At 39.7% G+C, this 24,884-nt stretch overlaps 1 protein-coding gene across 1 annotated transcript in view; it reads left to right on the forward strand.

Annotated features, from left to right (window-relative positions):
- Positions 1-24,884, forward strand: part of EEFSEC (eukaryotic elongation factor, selenocysteine-tRNA specific) — a 186,981-nt gene that overhangs the window by 108,316 nt on the left and 53,781 nt on the right. The window contains 1 exon segment of the mRNA XM_007059980.4: positions 7,576-8,217. Coding sequence (XP_007060042.3) covers positions 7,576-8,217 — 642 coding nt within the window.

The following is a 24,884-nucleotide window of genomic DNA, read 5'->3' on the forward strand; positions in this document are numbered from 1 at the left end:
ATCACATCTTGCTTTCTTAATCATGTCAATGCAAATACGAGGATCCCACTGCACCATGACCTGCAGAACCCACCAAACACAAGATTAAAATCCCGCAACCCTCTATGGAACCATATTAAGATCCTTACACCCAACTTTGATGCTGAGGCTCAATGGAGAGTCACATGGAGCACTTCGACTGCTCAAAACAAACAGCTGGTTGTTGATCCTATTGAGGAACCACCGGGTTTTGGTTTATGTCGGAAAGACAGGTGCAGATTGAATCTCATTAGGACATCTCATGGGAGATGTGGACAAACCCTCTTTAAATCGAAAATGAGGCAAACGCCTGTATGTGACTGTGATCACCAGGCACTAACAATAGAGCACACCATATTTGAATGTCCCCTTCGTTCTTTTGCTGGGGGCTTGAAGGACATTCACCAGCTCACTGCTGCAGCAATGTGCTGGATATCAAACTTAGATATAAATTTGTAGCTGTTGCTACCTACCCAAGCTATATGGAAGAAGAAGAAGAGTGCGATGGAACAAAATACTTTATTGATATTTGTGCTCTGCCCAGGCAACAGAAAAAGAATGATTTAAAGCTTCTGACCTTTAGAATGAGATGTAATTCTAGTTCTCCTCATCACCAAACTTTTTTTTTTTTTGGGCGAGAAACCAATCCCCATGTGCTGTATCCTTGCACTGTTGGAGCCCAGCTGACAGGCAGAGATGCTATGCTCAGTTAAGTTCCTCCCCTTTGTGATCCATTTACCATGTAGCCCCATACCAAGAAGAAGAGAACTTTAGGAGGTAAAGTTATGGACACAGTTTATCATTGACTTAACTGTTGCCCTCAGGTACACAAATAAGAACCTAGTATTTGGGAGTGTATACCCAGTATAAATGGAGAAAATATATGGGTAAGTACCAGGTACATGGAGGGGTGGGGTGGCTTAAACCACCTACCAGACTACCCTATATTCCTGGTCTATCAATGTGAGATGCTAACTTTCCAATAAAATATTATTTCCATTATAGCACAGAAACCGGAGAAGAGGACAAGCAGCAAATGGATTAATGGGAGCCATACTGTTAAAACTTCCTGGAACAGTTTGAAAATTACTCCATTGTATATAGTCTAATGCAGGGATTCTCAAACATAGTTGTAGCAATTGCTTAAGTTGAAAAGTACCAGTAAGTATTTAATGTATTTTTAGCTTTTTAATCTAATGTAACATTTGGAAATAGAGAGGAGAAGCCAGTGCTATATGACTAGCCAGTTCACTGCAGACCAGAATTTGGGAACTGCTGATCTAATGGAAAATAATTTGAAAATATTAAATACATTGCATAAAACAAAAATTACAAAAACCTCTTTCTTCTACTTCTTGTAATGAAATACTTAGTTTTCTGAGTGTCAGACATTTTAAGCCTAACCATTTAAGTTTATTTGGGGTGTATGTATAATATATAGAGCATGTGGGTCAGTGTGTGTGTGTGTGTGTGTATATATATATACACATATATACACACACACACACACACACACACACACACATATACTGACACTCACACTCATATATATATATAGTGTGATGATCTCAAGTTAATATAGTTTATGTACACAAAGGCAAATAGTAATCTTTTCCCACTCCTGCAATTTTTATTCTGTATTATTTGGAATCCCCTGCAAGATGCTTCCGATGATGAACTTGTAAGAGACTTTTACAAAGACTGAAAAAAAAAAATTAAAAAAGTCCTTGTCAGTGTCCTTTTAAATGCTTAGTTTTTTTTTTAAAGTGGGATATTTAAAATCTGAATGTTCAACAATGAAGAATATTCTAATATGTCGTGGCTTCATTCAGTGCATAAATTTGTGTAGTTATATGATTCTCTTTACAAGCTTCAGTTGCTATTTTTGTGTCGAGGAACATAGGAAATGATAGGGATAAAAGAATACCAGGTTAGCTCTTTTAAGTCCATTCGCTCTGTCCACTGCTGTAGAAGTCAGTAAGCCTTCTGGCTGCGCTGCCACATGAGAGATTGAAGGACTTTTCCTTTCCAAGGTAATATAAATTGGTAACATGAGGTGCCATTTTCAAATTCTGTTCTGTGGACTCATTGGTCTGAACTTACATCTTCAAAAACTGTTCTGTTTTTTAACTGACAGTAACTGTATACATTTCTGCTCATCTTTCCCACAATTACTTGTCCTCAGCATTTGTGCTGTAAATATGATTGTGATGGGAACAAGAGGGAGATGGTGGGTAAGGGGAAAAGGAGGGTACAGATAGCAGCCAGGAATGATGTGGGATAGGTGAAAACATATCAAATGCTTGCTTAAGTGAAGGATGTAGAAGGTAATTGCTAGGTCTTCTCCTGTCAGCCCAGCTAGATAGATAACACTGTCTGGGATGCTTGGCTGAAAGGATACTATGCACATGACTTGTGCACAAAAATGCTTGAAAGCAAATAGTAGGTAGAGTTTAGCATGGGCTTTGATATCACTACTTACAGTGTTTCCAGCAGACAGCAGTTAAGGTCATTAGCCTTTTTAATGAAGGGGTTTCTCGCTTATATTTATACTCTCTGGTCTCTCTTCCCTGTCACATCCTATGTAGTACAGTGAAACACACAGGCATAGATGTGACATTTGATTTGAAAAGGGCTGCAACAATAACTTTTCCTACTCTGAAAAGGGCTGTTTCTTTTGTTTTTGATTAGAAGCCCGGCATCCAGTGCACCCAAACAATATTAATCTTTGTGCAGCTTGCAAATGGCCTTTCTGTGTATGAATATGACTCCAACCAAGGGTGAGAGGATACATAATTTATGTGGTTCCCAATAGCTTGTGTGTCTGCTATATTTTTTTCTGTTTTTGCTTTGTTTAAAAAGGAATAGAATCCTAATATTTCTTTTTTGTTCACTCACTGACCTATTTTAAGAGGGTTCTTATTTCCCAGCAGCTGAAGATTTTGGCCAAACAAAATTAGGGCTGTAGGACTTACATCTTTTCCATTATTTTGGTCTGAGTTTCCACAGTTCCGCTTTTACTCTATGTGAGTCATTCTTCCTTCTCCTCTGCAATACCCCCAGCCCTCTTTACTTTACTCAGCACTTTCCAGTGGAAGTAAACAATTAATAAGGACTCCAGACAAGATTAGCAGCCAGTCTAAGGTTGAGACTGAAACCCTACCTATGGAATGGGACTTAGATGGATTGAGTTGCTCCGTTCACTTTAGTAACTGATGAGGCCTTGGGGTTGATGGGGAATTCATAGAATATCAGGGTTGGAAGGGACCTCAGGAGATCATCTAGTCCAAACCTCTGCTCAAAGCAGGACAAATCCCCAATTTTTGCCGCAGATCCCTAAATGGCCCCCTCAAGGATTGAACTCACAACACTGGGTTTAGCAGGCCAGTGCTCAAACCACTGAGCTATCCCTCCCCCCTGAATTGTTTCTATTTTCCTTTTGGTTTTGAAAAATCTCCTCACTGTTAGCATTGCCTGTTTACTCAACTGAAAAAAAAAAAACTTTTTTTTTTTTGTATGGAGCAGTATAGATGACCCATCAGAATGATTGATTCTGATAGTGGCTAGACAGATACTTTGTATAGATTTCAAATGTAGGAATGGATTCTCGGTGTCACTGCACAGTCTGGAACGCTGTCTGGAAGATTTTTGCTCTTTGAGTGGTTGTCTGGAAGTAGCTTTCACCTGTTGCACTCTTGCAATACAGACTGTTAGCCACATTTGCAGACCTGACCTCTCTTTTAGGCACTCAGCAACTGATTTATGTGTACACAGTCTGCACTTGTGCACCCAGAGCAGGCACCATAACTATGCCTATCTACCTGGTCTACTTTTGTGGTGTTAAGATTGTTTTGGAATATCCAGAAACTTAAGTGTGTGATATTAGGTAGCTGAAATAAAGAGGACACATGGAGGCAACTGAAGAATTCTCTCTCTCCATTTGAAAAAAACACCTACAGATCCTAGTCAGGTGGGTTTCTTACTTTTGTACCATAGAAATAATACAGACCACTATACTGCTTAGGTGGGTATACTACTGGTATTTTGCAGGGGTGGAATTATTATTAAGTATATAACCAAGGTTGATACCCCATTGTGCTAGGTGCTGTACATACTCATAGACAGTCCCTGTCCCAAAGAACTTGAAATCTAAGTAGATAGGACAAAGAATGAAAAATGGAAATGGTATCCCTGTTGTAGAGATGGGAGCTGAGGCAGAGATTCAAGCTCAATTTTCAAAGGCATTTATGGAATTTAGACACCTCTTCCATTAAAGTTAATGAAGATGACTTCACGAGGCTACTTTGAACATCTCAGCCGAAGTGACTTGCCCAAACAAGGTCACGCAGTAAGTATGTGACAGAGCTGGAAATAGAACCCAGATCTGCTGAGTACCGTCAGAGAAAAGACAGTGGGATGGGCAGGTGGAAGATGATGCAGCTTATTGATGTGCTTGCCACAGTTGAGCAGTGAACAGGAACATAAATATGACAGAGTATGATAGATGAGTGCTAATAGTATGTATGCTGTGAATAGCAAAGTAGCATTTGGTACAAAGCAAGAAAATGCTGACATCTCTGTTGCAGCTCTACAGAGAGGAGGAGAACGGGGAGAAAAGCAGTAATAGATCATGAGAATGGAGGCCTGTTGTACTGATTTTGGTTGCCACATTAATTATACAATCCATTATATACCGAGGAAAGATAATCTACTTTTCAGAGCACAGACTTTGGAAGCGTCAAAATTTAGAGCTGTGTTCTGATGTACTGGGTAGGTAACCCCCCTACAAAGGGTAAAATGACTAATAACTTGTAAGTACTTTGAGTTCTAAGGACAAAGAGTGGTATCTAAGAGAGAAATATTATTTATTTTATTATACTGTATATGTGTTCCAGCATCTAAATCTGTGTCAAAACCAGAGAGTTACTTGCAAAGAATTAATTGATATTCCAGATCTGTTGTTGTCTGTTTGTGTAAGTGTGTGAAGCAGATACATACTGGGTTAATGCATAAACTGGAAAAATATATTCTTAAACAATGGTTTAGAGAACACACAGAGTAGGCCAAAATGAAACATTATTAAATTAAACTGGTTTGGCCTGATCAGGCTGAATCAAGACTGATCTTAAAAAGCTTATTTCATTCTTTTCTTCTGTTTGAGAACTCGCTGAATTGAAATTACTGATACAACCATAAGCTTATGAACGTCAAACTTCCGATAGTGATTTTTTTTTCTATTTACATTTTTTAAACAGCTAATGAGATGGTAAATAAACTGTATCTATAAATGATGGGCACCATCATGAGCTCCCCAAGATCAGCAATATCAAGGAAATGAAATGTAACAGGCACCATGCCTAATTTGTAAATTATTGGGCCAATATCCGCAAGCTCACTTTAAATAAACACAAGTCTGTGCTGGATTATTTTGTGCAGGGTTGTTTTCTTTTTTTTCTTTCTTTCTTTGTCTTTCTGTCTTTCTTTCTACATTTGAAGTTTCCTAAATTGTGGATTATTTGATATTTCAGACAATTTGATCCCATAAACTTGAGTCACAAATGATACTCTTGTTTACATGATCCATTAGTAATCTGGAGTTTGGGCTAAATACTAGACATTAAATGGAATCTGCTGAACATCGTCTGGGTGTCCACTGCTGCTAGTCAGTCATAGAACCGGAAAAAAAATGCTACCTCTGAGACATAGGTGGCAGTGGTTTAATGGCTCGTTAGCAGTGAAGGACATCAATAAAGACTAACTAAAACATAAAGGGATATGGTGTCCTCTATCAATTTCAGGGAAAACCCTCAGTGAGTGGGATAGCCCCTTTGTGTGTGAATGTCAGTGAGTAAGATGGTGTTATTAGCTGAGTAGAGGGGAACACCCCGAACGGTAGATGACTTGAAATATGTTTTTAATAAAACTAACTCCACCATTTATTTCTCAGAAATGTTTCCAGGGGTGTCTTCTTTAATATGGGGGCTAAAGCTGTAGACTCAAGAAAGTCTTAGCTGCAGAGTCTAATCTGGGACTTCCAGCATCTTCTTGCATTAAACTCTTGAAGTGAGCATCTTCATATATTTGTTGAAGAAGCATTTCTTTCCAAATATAGTCAAATCACTACCTTCTTTTGTAGCTTTTCATTGTGGATTTGGGGAAAATTTGAACAATGTTAAAAATACTAAATATTATATTAATATGCATATACATGTGTATGTTAATATGAAAGTAAAACATACCAGAATCAAGTATGGGAATTTGAGGACATTAGAGAGAGAGTATTGTGTAGTGCTTGGTGCATGGGATGGCGCCAGAACAAGTGAATAGTTTTCTAAACTCTAATAAGGTCCATAGTAGCTTGTGTTCCATTTTGGATTCTGCCACTGGCATGTCATGACCTTCTGCAAATCATGTAACCTCTCTGTGCTTCAGTTTCCCCAGCTATCAAATGGATGTAATAATACTTCACGCAGGCTGTGAAGAATGATGAATCTTTACTAAAGTAGGCACATGCATGAGCACACATGCAGAAAAACTTGGATAGAAGAGAATATGATTGCTGCTATTATAATTTATTTATCATATGACTAAACCTGGTTAGAGAGTTTGGATGTGGATATACTATAATTGAGAGTGATTCCAGTTAAACTTCAGAGGTTATTTAAAGGGGTCTGTCTTCAAGTGCTACTCATGTGTGTTAATATAAGATTCTCATGCAAATTTCCTTACCTGCACAGGGTTCTAGAGCAGTCCATGTGCATGTCAGAATAAATGTTAATATTTAAAAATAGAGCTATGGCTTATTTGAATTGTTTGGCAGTTAGTCCAGTTGAATGTATATTTTTATTTCAAACTGATGTGGGGTTTTGTACACTGTTATGCATGAATGTGGGGATTAATATTTATTATTAGATAAATGCAGACAATATGCCTGGCACTGTGCTTTTATTGTTTGTATTGTGGTGGCACCTTCTAAGACCTCACTGTGTTCGACTCGGTGCAAATACATAGTAAGAGAGGGCCCCTACCCCTGGATAGCTTACAATCTGATTTAATACTATACAATAAACGAGTGTGAGAAACAAGAGGTGGGTAAGGGAAAAAGAGGGTAATGAAAATAAAATTATGTAGTTACATAGGTGGCTGTTACACATCTTGATGATATCTTAGGGTACTACTTTTTTATAATAAATAGAAAGATGAAAAATCAGCTATTCCATGACATATGCATAACCACATTTTCACTGGTTTGCTGATTTCTGGTAGGCACATCCGCAGAGTTGACACACACATCAAGATTGTCCGAGCATTGATGATTTTACATTCTAGAAGACGAAAATAAAACTCTTTGGGAGAATCATATCAGGGTTCATTTTAGGTAATTTTGTGAATATATTCTTAATCTGATTACTTTCCATTTTTAAAATTTCAGTCTCTTCTGGATGATGTGAATCTTCAGCAGAGAGCCAGGGCTTGATACACGGTGATTTGATGCTCATTCCATGCAGGTAAATATAAATACGGTTAATTTTCTTATTCTTGTTTCCTCCTAAACAGGTGACAAAGAAAGTCAAGTCTATGCAGATGTTCCATACTCCTGTAACGTATGCCATGCAGGGTGACAGAGTTGGCGTCTGTGTGACCCAGTTTGATCCCAAGCTGCTAGAACGAGGTCTAATCTGTACTCCAGAATCTCTCCAGACCATACATGCTGCTGTCATCTCCTTGAAGAAAATCCAGTATTTCCGTGGTGCTCTTCAGACCAAGGCCAAGTTTCACATCACAGTTGGTCATGAAACAGTCATGGGAAGAGTGATGTTCTTCAGCACAGCTCCTGCTGACTTCAGCGAAGAACCCCTGGAGAATGCTTTTGATTTTGCAAAGGAATATCTTTATCAAGAGGAATACTTATCTAAGGGGTCAAAATCTTCAGAGGAAAACAAGGAAAATGACCAAACAGGAGAAGAGCAGCTTCCGAGGCAACAATGGGCTTTACTGGAGTTTGAAAAACCTGTGACTTGTCCTAAATTATGCCTTGTGATTGGCTCCAAGCTGGATACTGATATTCATGCAAACACCTGCAGGTTGGCGTTCCATGGGGTACTGCTTCAAGGGATGGAAGACAAGAACTATGTTGAGACTTTTCTTCCAAAGCTGAAAGTGTACAAATTGAAGCATAAGGAAGGACAAGTGGAGAGGGTAAGCTATATTTCTTAGTACTTTATGCAGGCAAAAAAAAAAAAAATTAGTCCATGTTTTGATCTGGATCCCAAGTATACCAACGTGCTACGGAGTTTTTCACCAAATTATGCTCCAGAATTCCTGCTTCCGATTTTTAAAAATTTAGTTTTGTACTCCTTTTGTTTGCAAAGAAAATCTGTGAAAGATTTGTACGTAGCTGATGCAGTATTTCCTGACTCAGCTTGAAGTCATTCAGAAACTATATCGCTTTTGAGAAGGGTGTGAACAGCACCATCCCTTTTGGGGAAGAGGGGATGTAAGTTAGAAATTTAATGATCTCAATTTCATTGTCAGCATTAACTGTTTCACAATTTATCATTTTAACAGTTTAGCTGGTGTGTTTGTCCGCAAACTCAAACAACCTCCCATGCTTTCCCAGGAGCCCCAACTCTCCTCTACCCAGCTGCCAAAACCTCTGCTTCCTCTGGCATCTATAGTACAGTTATTCTGTAGTTTCAGACCAAAATTGTACAGTACATTGAATATTAAAAATGTAGAGGCAGCATAAAATAAATAGAAATTAATATCAGGTTAAAGAACACTATTGATTGTGTTATTAATTTTCATATTAAATTAAATAAGAACCTCAGTGATTAAAATTTATCTCAACATACCACAGAATCTCCTGTTGCCTGCACTGGAGTGCTACAGCATACAGAAATATTGCCACAGGACTTAGATCACGCCTGTCACTGAGTACATGGGGCCTTGAATATTATATATTATGCACATGTCACACACACCATATGGTAAGCCATGTCACAGTGCATACACAACCCATCATTAAAGATACATGGGACTTTTTGCAAGAGTAAAGAAATTTGTTCTGACTGAGATTTAATTTGGGTAATTAGATTGTGACTATTTTACAGGCCCTTCATTTTCCTGTGTGTTGTTTTTCTTTACTTTCTGTATTAAACTATTGGTGTATTGCTTTGGGGTCCACCTAAGTTGTGGCTGCATTTCAGTAATGGGTGGATAACCATTTGTATATAGTGCCTGTAATACACTTTGGAATTCTTTGTAGTGAAAGGAGCTCTAGAAATGTAATTATATACATTTTTAAGCAGTTACCGTTTTATTAACAATGTTAATGTAAATGTTAACCAGTAGTGTTTACATGGTGCTTTGAAAATGTAAAATGTGATATAATTGCTAAGCATTATTATATTGTTAACTTATACTATAGAAGAGAATTGTTAATTTTATTCTCGTAATACAAAAACCTAATCATTCTAACAAAACAATCTGCAGCAGTCTCAGCCCCGTTTCTTAGCACACTGCTATAGTGAGGTGTTGTACAATACATTTTCCATATTTTTATATGAAGAACTAAACACTAATGAAAATAGATGTCACAGTACATTTTGTGGTACCGAATTTTTGATTTTTTTGTTATTTACTTTGTAATCTGCAACAGATGCATATTAATGAGGTTCTTTCTCTAAAGCACTGACTATTAATTACATCCAGACAAGCAATTACTGTTACTCATCTGTAATTCTCTCCTCCCCTTTTCTCTGTGAGGTCTAGTCTACAGTACCATGCTACATCAGCACAGCTGGGTGCCACTGTAGTGCGTCTGGTGAAGACGTGTTATGCCGGCGGGAGATTGCTCTCCTGTAGGCACAATTACTCCAACTCAGCCAAGAGGCAGAAGCTATGCTCTCCTGCCGATTTAGCGCTGGTGTGGACAGCACTTAGGTCGATGTAACTTGCATCGCTTTTCAAACCCTTGAGTGATGTAAATTACATCAGCTTAGGCAGTAGTGTAGACAAGCCCTGAGACATCAAATATCACTGTAAAAGTAAGTATTTTGTAGTATTTTCCTTGTTGTAGCTTCTGTTTTCCAGGGACACTTTGCTTCTCCCCCATGCTTTCGCTATTAAATCTGGAGGTCAAGATTTTCAAAAATGGCTAGTGATTTTTGGATGCCTCAGTTTTTGAGTGCCCAACTTGATATTCCTTGAAGAAGTGTAGTTTTCAGAGAATGTAGTTTTCAGCACTTTCTGAAAATCAGTCCTTTTTGAGCCATCTTAAGTTGGGAACCCAAAATCACTAGTCAGTATTCAAAATCTTGACCTGGAGGTTTATATGCATTTCATTCCTCTCAAATAGCTAGTCTTCCTTTCCAGTAGATAGTGGCAGTCCCAAACTAGAGCACCCTACCTTCTGACATTTGGATTTGATAGATCATGTTTCTGTTTCATCTGTATATTTTAATACCAGTTTTTCTGTTCTGTCTTGTTCCATTTATACTCTATTGACGTTCTGGCACCTTTTCTCAACTTTAAAAATTACTTCCTTCACCTCTACTAGAACTTTTAATTTATGCAAAGCTCCTACTGCTGGTAGCATTGGTAACTGCCAGAGAAACCTGGCTTGTCTATGACTTTTCTGCTTGAATGTGGATATTAGCAAGACTAATGAGAACAAGAGTTGGTGCAAACTAGAGGGGCCCACACTGTGTTGTTTTTTTAAACTGAAATGATCTGGATTCAGATTAACTTTCTTTGCTCAGTATTTATTATTATTTCCCCTTACATTACAAAGGGAATTTTGAATACTTTGGTAAATAGTTTGAACAATTATATAATAATCACAGAAGCTACAGTGAATATCTGTGGTACGCGTTGATTAACTGATATCTTGCCATTTTTAGCGCTGGTCATTCAATTTTTATGAATAACTTTTTTGAATTTTGTCCATCAGTTGTAAAATTATTACCATATATTGCACTATCCAGACAGCTCTGTAAATAAATAGAATAATATTAATCAAATTATTCATTTTTTTTCTCTTGCCTGGCAAATAACAGACAAGTGACTACTTTTTTAAAATCAGTTGACCAGCGTAGTAATCTCTGAAACGGATATCCTTCGTGAATTGTAGCTGATATCCCTGTAACTTTTAAAACAGCACTACTGTGGGCTAGGATGGGTGGCAGATGTCGTACCTTTTTCCAGTCATGGAACTGTCACAAAAGCTTTAGAAAGTGGGGGCATTAATCATTCTCTTTACTAACACCAGTTGGTTCTACAAGTGAGGATCTACTGTCAAGGCATCAGCTTGTCATCTGTGTTAGGTCTGTATGTACTAAATGGCATATATATAAAAAATTCATTCTGATCCCTGGTTATCAGGGAACTGTGGTTCGTTCAGAGTTAGTATTTTCCCCCAGTACATGCCAAAAAGGTACGGCAGAGCATGTAACTCTAGTATAGGCTGAGTATAAAGATAGAGGAGTACATCGTGTCTTAAGAGGGTTGATGGGAAGAGGACGGTGCCAATTATCATGGGTCTGCTGGGGAAGTACTTACGACTTCACATTGAAGGAGTAGAATGAAATGGATGATTTTGGTGAGTGGAGAGCAGCATGAACCAATTGGTGGTGCAGTGCCTTTTTGTTTTGTTTCTTTTTAGTATACAAAGTCTCTAGTTAATAGAAATTCTGAATCAGTTGGTCCCACCCTGCTGCTGTTGGATAGCTAGAGATTAGGATAATTGAATTTAGGGTGTCTATTCTTGGCATTGATGCAGGAAAATCTCATTCTCTCTGCTAAAGCAAGGAAGTTGGTGCCCCCCCCCCCCCTCACCTTTTCTGGGGAGGCACAAAAATAATAATTTTACCTTTATGGGAAGTTAACTTTCCCTCCTGAGAATACTGTTAGGGAAAATTGGCTTCATAACTTCCTGAAGGGCTGGGAATGAGAGAGGAAGGCTGGGGTATGTAGTGTTTGGCTTTCCTGCTTTAGTAGTGGGGGGAACCTATTACTGTAACCAGACTGTTACAGGAATTCAGTGGTATCCATTTGTAAAATGTTGTACTCATTTAATCTAATGTGGATGCTCCCTAGCCCCCTGCTTGCTGTTGGAATTAAAATAAATCCCCCAACAGTTTAATGACCATTTAACCCAGGAGAAATCAGGTGTTTATTCTTTTGCTCTTTGTTTCTACTCTGATTAATTTCAGAGCACTTATGAAATAGTAAGAACTGTAAATTAATTAAGTCTCCAGCACCCTCAGACTCATTTTTTAATGGATTTAGCTTGGTGTTTCTTTGAATGATATAGTGATACTTCCTCATAGCTTGTAAGCTATCTGACAGCAGAGGAGAGACATTCTGGCCACTTCAAAAAGGGTGAAATCATCAAATGAGAGAACACTGTGTTAAAACAAAAAACCTCACACAACCCCTCCCCGCTTCCCCCAAAGTGCCCTTTGAATTAGCTTGTGTACTGTTTCTTTAAATCCCTGCATAAAGTTACTGGCTCTGCTTAAGTGCTTCAGAGTTGTGAATATTGCATACGCATCTAGGTATTGAATGCTGCTGTTGTGCTGCTCAGTGTGCTGGTTACATTATCTATCCTTTGGTATCGTGTCAATTTAATGCCACAAGCAGGAGGAACATAGCAAGTACAGTAGAGCTCTTGAAGTGAAAGGGTTAAAGATTTTCTACTGTGATCAGTGAGTGAATTGTAAATGTTACATAGCTGAGGACACATTTCAGACATAACCCCCCCCCCACCCACTCTTGGTAATTTATTTACTTATAGGGTCTGTACTCTATGCATCCGATGAAGTGAGCTGTAGCTCACGAAAGCTCATGCTCAAATAAACTGGTTAGTCTCTAAGGTGCCACAAGTACTCCTTTTCTTTTCACCACAGTAGTATCTTATTGCTAGTTCAGAGGAACATTTTGGTAACTTCTTTTCTAAAAGGCCACCTCCTGTCTGAGTCAGTCAGTGGTGTTTTGATGTTCAGATGCATGGGCGATGGGTGTCCAAGAGACTTCTGGCCATAGAGGAGAATTTTCAGTTCATCAGTATTAAGATAGTAGCTTCTCCCAGACCTTTTCTACATGAGAAAATCACACCATGTTAACTTTATGGTGTAGTTTTAATCTAATTTGCTTAAATTGGTGGACACTCTTGGTTTAAACCAGGTTTTTTTTGGCTTACTTTAAATTGATTAGGAATTTGTTTAAGATAAAACAAACTAAACCACTCCTAATCTGAAATAAGTGTGTCTAGACTTCGGGCTGGTTGTACCTGTTGAACTTAATCAGTTTAAAAATTATTTAAATTTATCGGTGCAACTTTCTCATGTAGATAAGGCCTAAGAGACAGGAGAAATGCTGTGAAAAGATGTCTTCGGTTTCTGGGATCAGTGTCTTTTTCTGCATACATATATATATATACACACATATAAGGAGGGACAATGACCCTTCTTCTGGAGGATCTACTGATGCTATACATGTTAAGCTGTCTGACTGTTCTTTTAGACAAAGGCACCTTTAGCAGGCAAAAGAGCTGGGCTGGCAACAACAAAGTGAATTATACAAACAAAAAGGTAGGAGGAGGAGCTGAAAATCTTGCCACGGTTACTGCCAGGGTCATTTGGTATGAAGAAAGATGCAGGAACCTGTAATGAAACAACTGGGAATGAAACTATGGCTTTAGTGCTAGGTCGGGGAGAGATTGGTCCCTCTCTATTGGATTCCTTATTTTCATAAGTCTGTGATGACCAATGCCTAATGAAATATTTTGGATGAACATGAATTTACTATGCTGGATCAGATAATTTGTCCATCAAGTCTGATATATTTGAGGCATCAAGATTGGCAGTGACTGTCCTCAGTTATCTAGTACTTTAGGTGACATCCCCTCTCCTAATGCCAGCTGTGCAGGTCAAGGTGTGAGGAAACTGGCATTCATTTTTGCAACCTTCCTGTGAGGTAGGAAAGTAGTAATCCCTTTTTACAAATGTGGAAACTGAAGGACAGAGAGGTAATTTGCTCAGTGTCCCACAGTGACAGTGATAGAGCCAGGCCCAGAGTCCAACAGATTTCCAATTCAGTCATATAACTACGAGTCATACTTGCTATAATTTTGTCAGTTTTGTCCATGGCATCTGCTTGCTTTAATAGGGCTTACTTGGAGAAACTGGCAAACTGTACAGAGACCCTGTACCGGAATGCCTTTCTATTGGGATTTCCCCCTGTAAACGTCATTCTAGCCAATTCCAATTTGATGCATGAAACAGTTAGCCCTGGAGATAAAACTCTCACATTCTTTGCTTTGTGGGTTTCCATGGACATAGGCGCTCATTGCAATGAGTTTTGAGTGAAAGGTGAACTGTAGAAGCAAGTTATGATTTCCTGCATGACTCAGATATGCTGTCTGTTCTGAAAATGTTTGCACAAACAGGATTTATCCCGTGGTGGTGGTTGCTGGGTCCATTGTGGAGGATGCTCGTAAATCAGTAACTCAGTGGAAGAAACAAAAGGGGAAAACCCTCCACCTTGTTTGCAAAGCACAAGCTGCACCTCTTGCTGTTTCAGACTTGTTTAGTGAAAATAAACACACATCTCAACTGGGATAGTTTCCTGATGTAACCATAATATAAAGTCCTTTGTATGAGAAGGTACTCACTCTGCCTACACAGCCCCAAAGGTGCTAGGTAGTCATTACTTATCTGTAGTCCTCTAAAATCAAAAGGAGAATTCATTCTCTAGTGTGCATTTTCTGTTCTTATCCTTATATTTCATCTTGATGATTTGTGTCGGTTTTAGACTTGGTTTGTTTGGTGGTAAGCATTGAGTGGCATTTGCTTCCTGCAGCTTTTTATGTAACATTATAGTCATGGAAGATTCCAATTTTATTCACTGTGTGCGCTGCTCCTGAGTTAGGCTGGTTGCTGGCTGGCTAATGCTTTGTACTTGCATATTGCTGGGGGCTTGAGGGGATATCGTGTAGGTAACATGCTCAGTCCCTGGAAGAAGGAGAAAGCAGCGCTTTTTTTTTTTTTTTGGAGGTTTGAGCATTGTTGACATGATTTGAAACAGTCCACAGCCAGAAAAAATATGATCTTTGAGGATGGATGAAGGCATTCTTAGGACTTCTTCAGAAATGCAGTGCACTTCGTTGGGGTTTGGATGGAGCAGGAAACGATGATTTTTAATTACTTCTCTCCCCCCAATGGTACAGCAGCAACTCAAACTGCTGCTGTGCCAGCACCCAAACAATGGAGTCTCACTCGCTGAATAGACATGTCCTCAAAATGACATTTGGGTCCCTGGAAGGCTTCTGTGTGCATCCCTTATTTAACAGCTCCTGAGGACCTTTCTAAAGAGGTGGTGCTCATATAATATGGTGATTGATAGGATCCAGTGTAAAGTCTTAAGAAGCAAAGATAGAAATGGGGAAATAGTATAATTTATTGTTAATTTGATGAATACCAATAGTGTATAATATAGGAAGGGATAGTTCCTCTTGTAAGAAGTCTATTCTTGACCAGGTATTTTGAAATGCAAAAATCATGCATATGGCAGTTTGTGCTTTCTGATTGAAACTTAATTCGTGTGTATTAATTTTCAAACAAAGTATCCCATGTAAGTGTTTATATTTTTAAATTGATAAAAATAGCAACATTTAATTGACAGTGAATGTTTCAAATTTTACAGTATTTAAGCCATATGCTTCAGCAGGTAGCCTGTTGGAAATATGAAGAACTGGACCTGAGCAAAGGGAAATGAATTTACCCATGAATGACAGGGTAACATCCAGTGTTGCCTAACCAGCTCTGATGCCCAGCATGCTGAAGTACTTGACTTAATTTGAAGGCACCGTTGGTCAGTATGGAAAGAAGGTAGCTGAGCTGTCTGGGTTGAATGGACAATCATGAGAGAACAGCTTGACATAGCACCGTTTTCTGCATTGGGTGTACAGAGTGTTTCCTACAGGGGTGGTGGTTCCAAAATTGTCTTTTGCAGGAAGCGATTCAAGGAAGTGGTGCCCCCAAGAATCGTGGGAAATATGCTTTGGAGGTGCCCTCTGATATTCCCACGTCTTGCTTATTCCTAATTAAGGATTTTTTATGGTCTTATTAAGGCTAATGCCCAGGATGCCCTATTCCTTTTGGAGATCAACTAGACTACAGTTGAGCAATAGATTATTAGTCAATCGGCAAATGGGGGCATCAGTCTGGTAGTGATGCTCTTTGGAGCATAAATCCAGATGACTAATATGGCATAAAAGGCTGGGTATACACAGAGTAAGTAATGAGAACAAACTGTATGGTGATGCATAATTGGTGTGTGATGTCTACAAGCACAGCAGTGACCTGAGCTGTCTGTAGAACCTTCTGTGACTCTTGCTGGGAGAACTGGGAGACGTCACTCCATCTACTGTAAACATGCAGACGCCACAATTAATGTTTCACCTGCTTTGAAGTCTGAACATGGGGTTGTTTGGTTCTGCTTGGCTGCTGATGGTATGCTAAATACAGTAATAACACAGAGATGAAGGCAATCAGGTGAATAAAAAATGCATAGTGCATTCAGTGGTAAAAATGCACCGTAAAATATAAATATAAAAGATGTTTATTTGTTAGCTCTTTTTCTGTTTTTGAGCAAGAGGAGTTTTGTGAAGGTTGGGCTAGTGGGGGTAATAAACCTCTAAATTGAAAAGCCATCTTTGTTAAATAATGCCAGAGAGGAAGTGGTGGTGATCACTGATAAAGGGGAAGAATGATGTTTTACACTATATGGATTAACACAGCCTTAGTAAATTTTTGAGACAAATTTACCATCAGAGGCACAAAATCAACTCACTGGCTCTTATGAAAAAACTGATAATTCACTCATGCAACAAAAATTACTTGCTCCATATGACTGGGCAGTAGAATCTTACAAGGTTTGTGTAGCACCTATGGTTATTTTTTATAATAAATTTAAAATACAGACATGTTTTGGGGTCTTACAAGAGTATAGACAGCTGCACTTGATTTTTGAGGTTGTGTCAGAGTTACGTGTGGGGAGGAATTAATTTGAGAGTAAAGCATTCGATAAGGCATTTTATTCATTGAATACAAAAGCATAGTACAAAAACATTATTTAGGTTGCAAATTAAAGCCCTTGAAAGTTAGGAAATGCCAGAATTACAGTGGCCCATGAAATCTTAAATGTCCATGCAACCTTGGGCTTCCATCTTCTGCGCTTAATAAGACAGGCAACCTGTGGAGAAAATAGTATGTGATCATGTAATTAAAGAATGTATCATAGGGTGTATCCAGCAGGGGGTTAAAATTAAGGTTGCATGGATACCTGACATTTCTTAACTTTTGAGTGTCAGATTTGCAACCTAAATAACATACTTTTAACGTATTTTTAAATGTAATTTCCTAGGTCTTTTTTAAAGTAAAACAGACACATTCTATTGTTGAGGTGTAACTGCTACAGCCACCTGTATCCTATAGCATCAGCAGGATTTGAACCTTAAATCCTCAGCATTGTAGCACAAGACTGCTACCACTTGAGGTACAGGACAAATTACATTAGCTAACAGGAGAAATTTGTTATCCCAGAGAGGTGATAGAACATTGGGTTTGGAGTGGTCATTATGAGGGGGCCCAGCCAAGCCTAGCTCTCTTCCCCTCTCCACTCCCCGCCCCCCCATAGTTGGAGGAGCTCCAGTCCCATCAGATGGTGCAGGTACAGGCAGTTGGCCCCAGGTGCTGGGGCCAAGAAGGCTTAAGGGAAGGGATAAATCTGGCTTGGTTCCTGATCCACATGGTGCTCCCAGAGGGGAGCATGGGCCAGTGGTGCCAAGTGTTAGATTAAGGGAGCCCAGCTCTCTTTTTGTCCCCAGTCCCAATGATAGCTGCTTTGGCAGCTTCTTAGTGTTCAGTTCACTACCAGCTCTCCCTATAATAATAAGAATGAAAAGTGTGATAGGGATTCTCTTTTAACTAAATGGGGTTAAGACAAGCTGCTGATCAGATTTGAAGGCAGAACCAGGAAGAGTTGATATGGCACTCTTGAGTTGAGTACATCATAGCACCAGAGATAATAGTACATGGCAAAGACCTATTATAGTAAATTGAATGTACAAGATGTTCTGTGTGTATAAAATGAGCATAGAATCCATAGCTGTATGAAACATTTTAAATCTTTGTGTTAGAGAATCCTATTGTCTAAGATTACTGATGTGGTCAGTGGTACCTGTATGTATGGTAGTTAATATGCAGTGGCTCTAAATGATGCAGAGAGGCCAGAGGAGTTTTAGGAATAACTATAAAATGCTTTAAAAGCATCCTGTATTTAGAAATATCTTTCTAGAGCAGCATGTGATGTGCTGTACAAACAAACCCATCCCTCAATGCGGCAGTGCTAGGGGCTGATGGAAATTGACTTGGATAGTGCCCTCTTCTTGCCTTGGAAACAGAGATTGTCACCTCATGTTCCCTTTCACAACTGACCCAGAAAGCAAGTGAAAAGTTGCCAATGTCAGTGCAGAAATCAGGTTTCTTTTATGATGACCATAAGCTGCCAGCCAACCCACTGAGACAGTTAGCAGGGGTTGCTTTTGGGGGTGGCCTTGCCTATGATAGGGAGCCCTTCCGAGCCAGCTTGGTCTCAACACTGGGGCCAGGAACTGCACATACCATTATCTCAGTCTGATCCCATCCCCTTACCACCACTGGGGACTGCTGTTGGTGAGGCCCCATTTATGATGGGGCAATGTCTTCCCAGCCAGCTCAGCCTTAGGGCCAGAAACATACCTTTAGAACTTTTGTGGGGTGGGGCGGGGTTGGTAATCTTGTCCATCTGCTGCTTATCCGTGGCTCTTACACATCTCTCTTCTGCATCAAAGCATCTCTTCTGTTCCTCCTCCCTTCTCCCCACTGGCTCCATTTACCTTTCCTGGTTATCCTAATCCCTGTGCATTTCCCTCCACCTCTGCATACTCCTCTTCTCCTCTTCTTCCCAATCTCCCCCACCCTCCAGCACAAATCTAGGTCCCTCGTGCACATCCCCCTTAATTCTGGTGATATTTGCCCCACCCTGGCCTTCTTTCTATTTCCTGCCTTCTCCTCCTCTTACACCTGTCCCTGCCACTACCCCTGTGTACCACCACCCATTCCTTTCCCTCCCAGTGGCCATACTGGGATCCGTGGGCAGTCTACAGGCCCCACATTTCTCGGACATCGAGTACCTCCCATAGGGGATCCACTAGACATTCCCTTATTGCTTTGGTGTCCAGGGCCCCAGAACCAGAGGAAGAAACTTTCAAGGAGCAGGAGGCCAGACTAGAGGTGCAAACTACCCCATGGCAAACTTCTCCTCCTCCTCACCAGACGAAGTGGTGGTGTCCCCTCCTCCATCACTGGCTGATGACTTCAAGCTATTCCAAGACCTTAGTAAGAGCATGTTGGATGTGCTACCAGTTCTCCCGAAGGAGGTGAAAGACTCGCATCATTACACACTTCATCGTCTTCTAGACTCGCCTTCCCAATCTACGAGGCTTTTCTGGACACAGCTAAGGTCATATGGCAGACACCAGCCTCTGTTGCACCAACACAGAAAAGGGCCAATAAAAAGTATTACGTGCCTCCTAAGGAGACGGACTTCCTCTTTACCCAGCCTCCGCCTATTTCTATAGTGGTGGATGTGGTTAACGCATGGGGAAGGCAACATCATTCCAGATCCACCCCTTATGATAGAGACTGCAAGAGGCTAGACTTCTTTGGGAAGAAGGAATCCTCGTCTGTGACACTACAGGGTCTCAAACTTCTAGGCCCTAGTGGCCAAATACGTTTATATGAATTATGGCAAATTCATTGCTTTTATTGACCACTTGCTGGAAGCACAAAGGCCTGGTCTATACTAGGAATTTACATCAGCATAGCTTCATCTCTCAGGAAAAATCCACATCTCTTGGGGAGGTGGATTGCCTGTGCCAATGGGAGAATCCCTCGTCGGCATAGGTAGCGTCTACGCTGACGCACTATAGTGGTGCTGTGGCTCTGCTGTAGTGGTTTAAGTGTAGACATGCCCCAAGGTCTCATGGCTGCAACATCCTGTTCTCTGGCCTTGACAAATGTAATCTTTGCCATTTCATGTGCATTCAAAATGCTACTGCAAAGAACACTCTTAACCCATCACTTTAACTGTCATCCCCATCTTTGCATCCCTGCACTGGCTCCCCCTTCTCTCTCACGTCAAACATCATCTACTAGTCTTCACTTTCAAGACCCTTCATGGCCTATTCCCACCCTACTTATCACTATCGAATTGTCAATTCCTGCCTCTGATAGGCCCAGGATGCCAACTTCCATCGCCCATTTGTTAAATTTTCAAATAAGCATCTTCATGCTTTCTCTCCTGCTGCTCCTCATACTTGAGAGGAGCTCCGGTGAGCATCCAGAAAGCTACCTTCTTATTTTTCTCCAAATCCCTCCTAACAACTCTCCTTTGCTGTGATGGCTACAAAAAAACTTAACAGTTAGGCTGCTGATGCACTGATACCACTGACTATCATGCTGATCAATATTGTCTCAGGTTCCTTGTACTCTCCCCACCCCATTTCATCCATCTGTTGTCTCTTCTTTTATACATAGATTGTAAGCTTTTTGTAGTAGGGACCATCTTTTTTTCTGTGTTCATTGGGCACATAGGACAATGGGTTCTTGGTCCATGGTAATACAGAAAATAATAGTCCATATCCCCTTCTGATCTCCTACCATATCTTTTTATGTCATTTTTTCTTTTAGCAGAAGAGGAACAGCAAAAGATTAATAAAGTTGTGCCCTCGGCCACTTTCTTTGCAAAGAGTGAAAAATATCTTTCTTAACCAGGATATGTCAGGAACTTAATACCTGTAGCTTTCTGTGACTTTTCAAGACTTGAGTTTAAGTAGAGATGAACAAATCCTGCGTTACAAATGAGTATAAATGGTCCAGTGTGCTGTAGGGCTCTTTATGTGCCATGGAGATTCCAATTTGTTTGTTGGTTTTTAAAATTCAAAGCAATTTGAATAATTATCATGTTATTTCTCTTATTTATTTGATTCCCCGTCTTCATTGTTTCTCACTGGGTCAGGGCTCTGAGTTACTACAGAGAATTCTTTCTCAGATGTGTGTCTGGTGAGTGTTGTTCACAGGCCCAGGGTCTTAACTGATTGTCATATTTGGGGTCAGGAAGGAATTTTCTCCCATGTCAAATTGCCAGAGACCTTGGGGGCAGGGTGGGGCATGAGTCACTTGTTGGTTTGAATTAGAATAAATGGTGAATTTCCTGTAACTTGAAGTCTTTAAATCAAAATTTGAGGAGTTCCATAACTCAGCCAGAGGTTCTGGGCCTATTCCAGGAGTGGGTGGGTTCTGTGGCCTGTGATGTTCAGGAGGTCAGACTAGATGATGGTGGTGGTGGTCTCTTCTGGCCTTGAAGTTTATGAGCTCAGACTACTGTCATGGCAAGGTGCTTGTCTTAGGATGAAGTGCCCAGTAGCACTCAACCCTCAGGCTGGTTTAGGTAACAAATGGAATCCTGTCCAACTTTACTTGGACAGAGTCAGGAGGATGGGTGTCATGATGCTAGTCCTCTGTAGGATGTGGAATGCAAAGAATGGGATGTGAAAAATATGCATCAGGGTGAAGATCTTCTCAGAGTTACAGGGGAGACACCTGAAAACACAATTTCAGACTTTTATGTGTTCATCTCTTTACTAAAACAACTGTGGCAGGGTGCAAGGGGACTGGCGAGGTTAAATTGTCTGTCTGCTTGGGAGACAGAGTGGGGAGAATACTTTTGCAAAGGTTGGTCTTCAAACAAATTGCTCAGAGAACAGGTGAGAATCCTTAAGCTGTGAGTTTTGTTTCCTTTTCTGCCTATGTTAACTTATTTTTGGTTCCTTGATATAGACATTAACTCATGAGGAAAAGACCTTGCTGACTGAAATTACCTTTTTTCTGCTGAGTAATTCCTCTGGTTCACAATAATAAAACCAAAACCATACATTGGGAATAAAAAAAATTAGACTCTATAATCTGGAAATCCATGTCAATTCTCATCTCCTCCATCCTCTCAAGGGCCAGTATAGGATTATTTCCTCCAATACATATGTGTCAACTTTTAAAAAAAGAAAACGATGAGGATCTGTAGCATCCATAGAGGGTCACTTGCTGTGGGGAGCATCTTCCCTGTCCTCTTTCCGCTCCAGAGCTGGGAACATGTTCTGAAACTTTTTGCAAGAAACAGCCAAACTGCCATTGACTTCAAGATTACAATGTTGTCTAAAGTGAACTTTCTGTAAAATAACAAATGTACTCTAATCATAAATCTTTCCATTTTTAGTACCTCATTTAGTTTTTTTCCCCCTTTCATTTCTCATTCTCCATTTTTCCTAACTTGTCAATGTATCCCTTCTTCAGTCTTTTCCAGGATCTGTGAAACCCTCAGACTAATTTTCTATCACATTTTCAATCATGTTAGGCTAAATCAGAAAAGAAAAATGTCTCTTTCCTTCTAGCTATCTGAACCTTCAATGTTTTCACTCTCTCACTCTTTCTCTTGGTCCCAACTTTTCTCTCATTATTTCCCTCCCCTCATTCCAACAGCCCCCTTTGTTTTTTCTTCCATCCATTTCTGTCCTGCTCCCCTTGGTTCTTTAGGGATGCGGGATAAGAGCATGGGCTGTGTTTGACCTCCAAATGTTCATGATGAGTTGTTTCAGAGGATGCTCAGCTGACAGTGAATTTGTTTGTGTCACCCTATAAATGAGGATGATTTGGCAGATTTGACAGTGTAGTTACCAGATTCCCCTCTTGAGAGGAACTAGCAGTTATTTTTCCTGGAGTTAAATTATGTGTTTGCACTGAATGCCTGCACACACAACCCTAACTACAGAGTTGAAGACATAATACTGTAGCGTTTATATCAAAGAGTGTGTGTGGTGTGTATTTGGTATTAGAGAGAGAGTGTGTGTGACACACACACTTCACCTATGATGATAAAGTACTATTTACTTTTTTCTGCAAACACAAAAGCCAAGAGGAAGGAGGGGATATTTCATAAAAATCAATGCTATTGTGTCCTCTTGACTAAGCCGTAAAAACAAGAGTAACAGAGACGTTCCCTTTGAACTTGAAATCCCTTTCTAAGCTGCTGATCTAACCGAAGTAAGAGAGGGAGAATATAGCAACCAGAAACACTTCTGCGCGCGCTCTCTCTCTCTCCCCCCCTCCCTTTTTTTTTAAAAGTCCTTAAGTGAGTTTGATGCTGTACCTCTGCCCATAAGTTTAAAAAAAATATTATCGTAATGTAGGTCAGTGAACTGAAACGCCACTGTACACTATGGGGGATTAAAGTCAGAGAGGCAGCCCTCTCCCACTCCCACTAGGTCATATGACAACATAAACAAGAAATGCAAGGAGCCTTCAGCTTTTTCTTGCCCTAATCCTTTGTTTATGCAGCACTTAAACTGACTTTTGGGGTCGTCTCTGTCTGGCATTAAAGCCCTAAAGCTTTTTGAAGTTTCCCTGAAGTTAATAAAATTAGTCTGCCCTCATTGCTAGGCCCCTTGCTGCTGCTTCAGAACAGACTACATATCCCTTACTGTCTTTGCAGCGTTCAGCTTTTTAAGTTAATAATATTTCATAAAAAAAAGAGAGCGAGATCTCTCAAAAGGCTATTCAGCTAATCGGCAAAGTGATTGCCATAGTAGATGTTCTGAGAACTCAAAGGGGATTACTGTGAAATCCAGTGATTGGAGCTAAATTGCTGTTAAAGTAATTGGAAGTGTTGAGTTTCAGTGGGAGAGAACATGCATTTCTGTAGCTTTTTAAAGAGAAAAAGTCTGTAAAATAGTCTTACTTTTTTTTTAATACAATAATTGATCCAGGGCTTGAAAAATGATTGTTCATTTTTAAGAAAATCTCTTTCAAAAGCTGATGTTATTTTACACATCTATTTTATTTTATTGTGTGATCAGCATTCTTTTCACCTTGTTACTTGAGGCTGGTTATCCTCTCAGAAGTTTGTCTGTCTTCAAGGATAAATCAGTGAGAAGTTAATTTCTTCTAATCTCAGTCGAATGGTCAATGTGGAGGACTGAGAGTCAGGACCTTAGGGGACACTATTCCAAATTTTGCGACTGATGTGATTCTAAGATACTTGCTGACCCACTCTGTGCCGCATTTCTCCTGTTTGTAAAATGAGAGTATTGCTTTCCCATCTCAAAGAGATGTTGTGGTATTTAGTTTTTTGTAAAATGCTTTAGGGACGTCTCATAAAAGGTGTTTTGCTATCTGCAGAATATTTGTAATAACTAGAAGAAGAGGAGGAGTATTAAATATCGTTGCTCAGCACGGTAAATGTCTGGAGGACTGAGTCCTTGCCCCAGTGCTTACAATTTCAAGTTGCTATCTTGGAAACTTATCACTCAAGTGAGTGCGAGAGTAGGACTTGTTTTAAAAGGGTAAATGTACTTCAGGACAATTGTAATAAGTGAATGCTACACTTTCAGAATTGTTAGTGTTTTTTCCAATAAACCTATAATTAATATATGAAATCACTCCATTCCCTTTAACAGAATTATATTATAGTGCTCTAACAGTGTTCACAAAGAGAAATTACTCTGAGCTGTTCCGACAGCCCTGCCAGACTGAATGAGTCAAAACGAAACCACGCTAGCAGGATGTGCACCCTATAATTCAATTTATGTCAATAATTAAATGAAATATAACTTTGGAACATTCTTAAAATGCATTAAAATCATCATTTTACATTTTTTAAAAAGCTGATCTCCCTTCCCCTTTATGGGCAATTACAATGAAACAGTT

Source organism: Chelonia mydas, chromosome 7 (genome assembly GCF_015237465.2).
Source record: "Chelonia mydas isolate rCheMyd1 chromosome 7, rCheMyd1.pri.v2, whole genome shotgun sequence".
Lineage (NCBI taxonomy): Eukaryota > Metazoa > Chordata > Testudines > Cheloniidae > Chelonia > Chelonia mydas.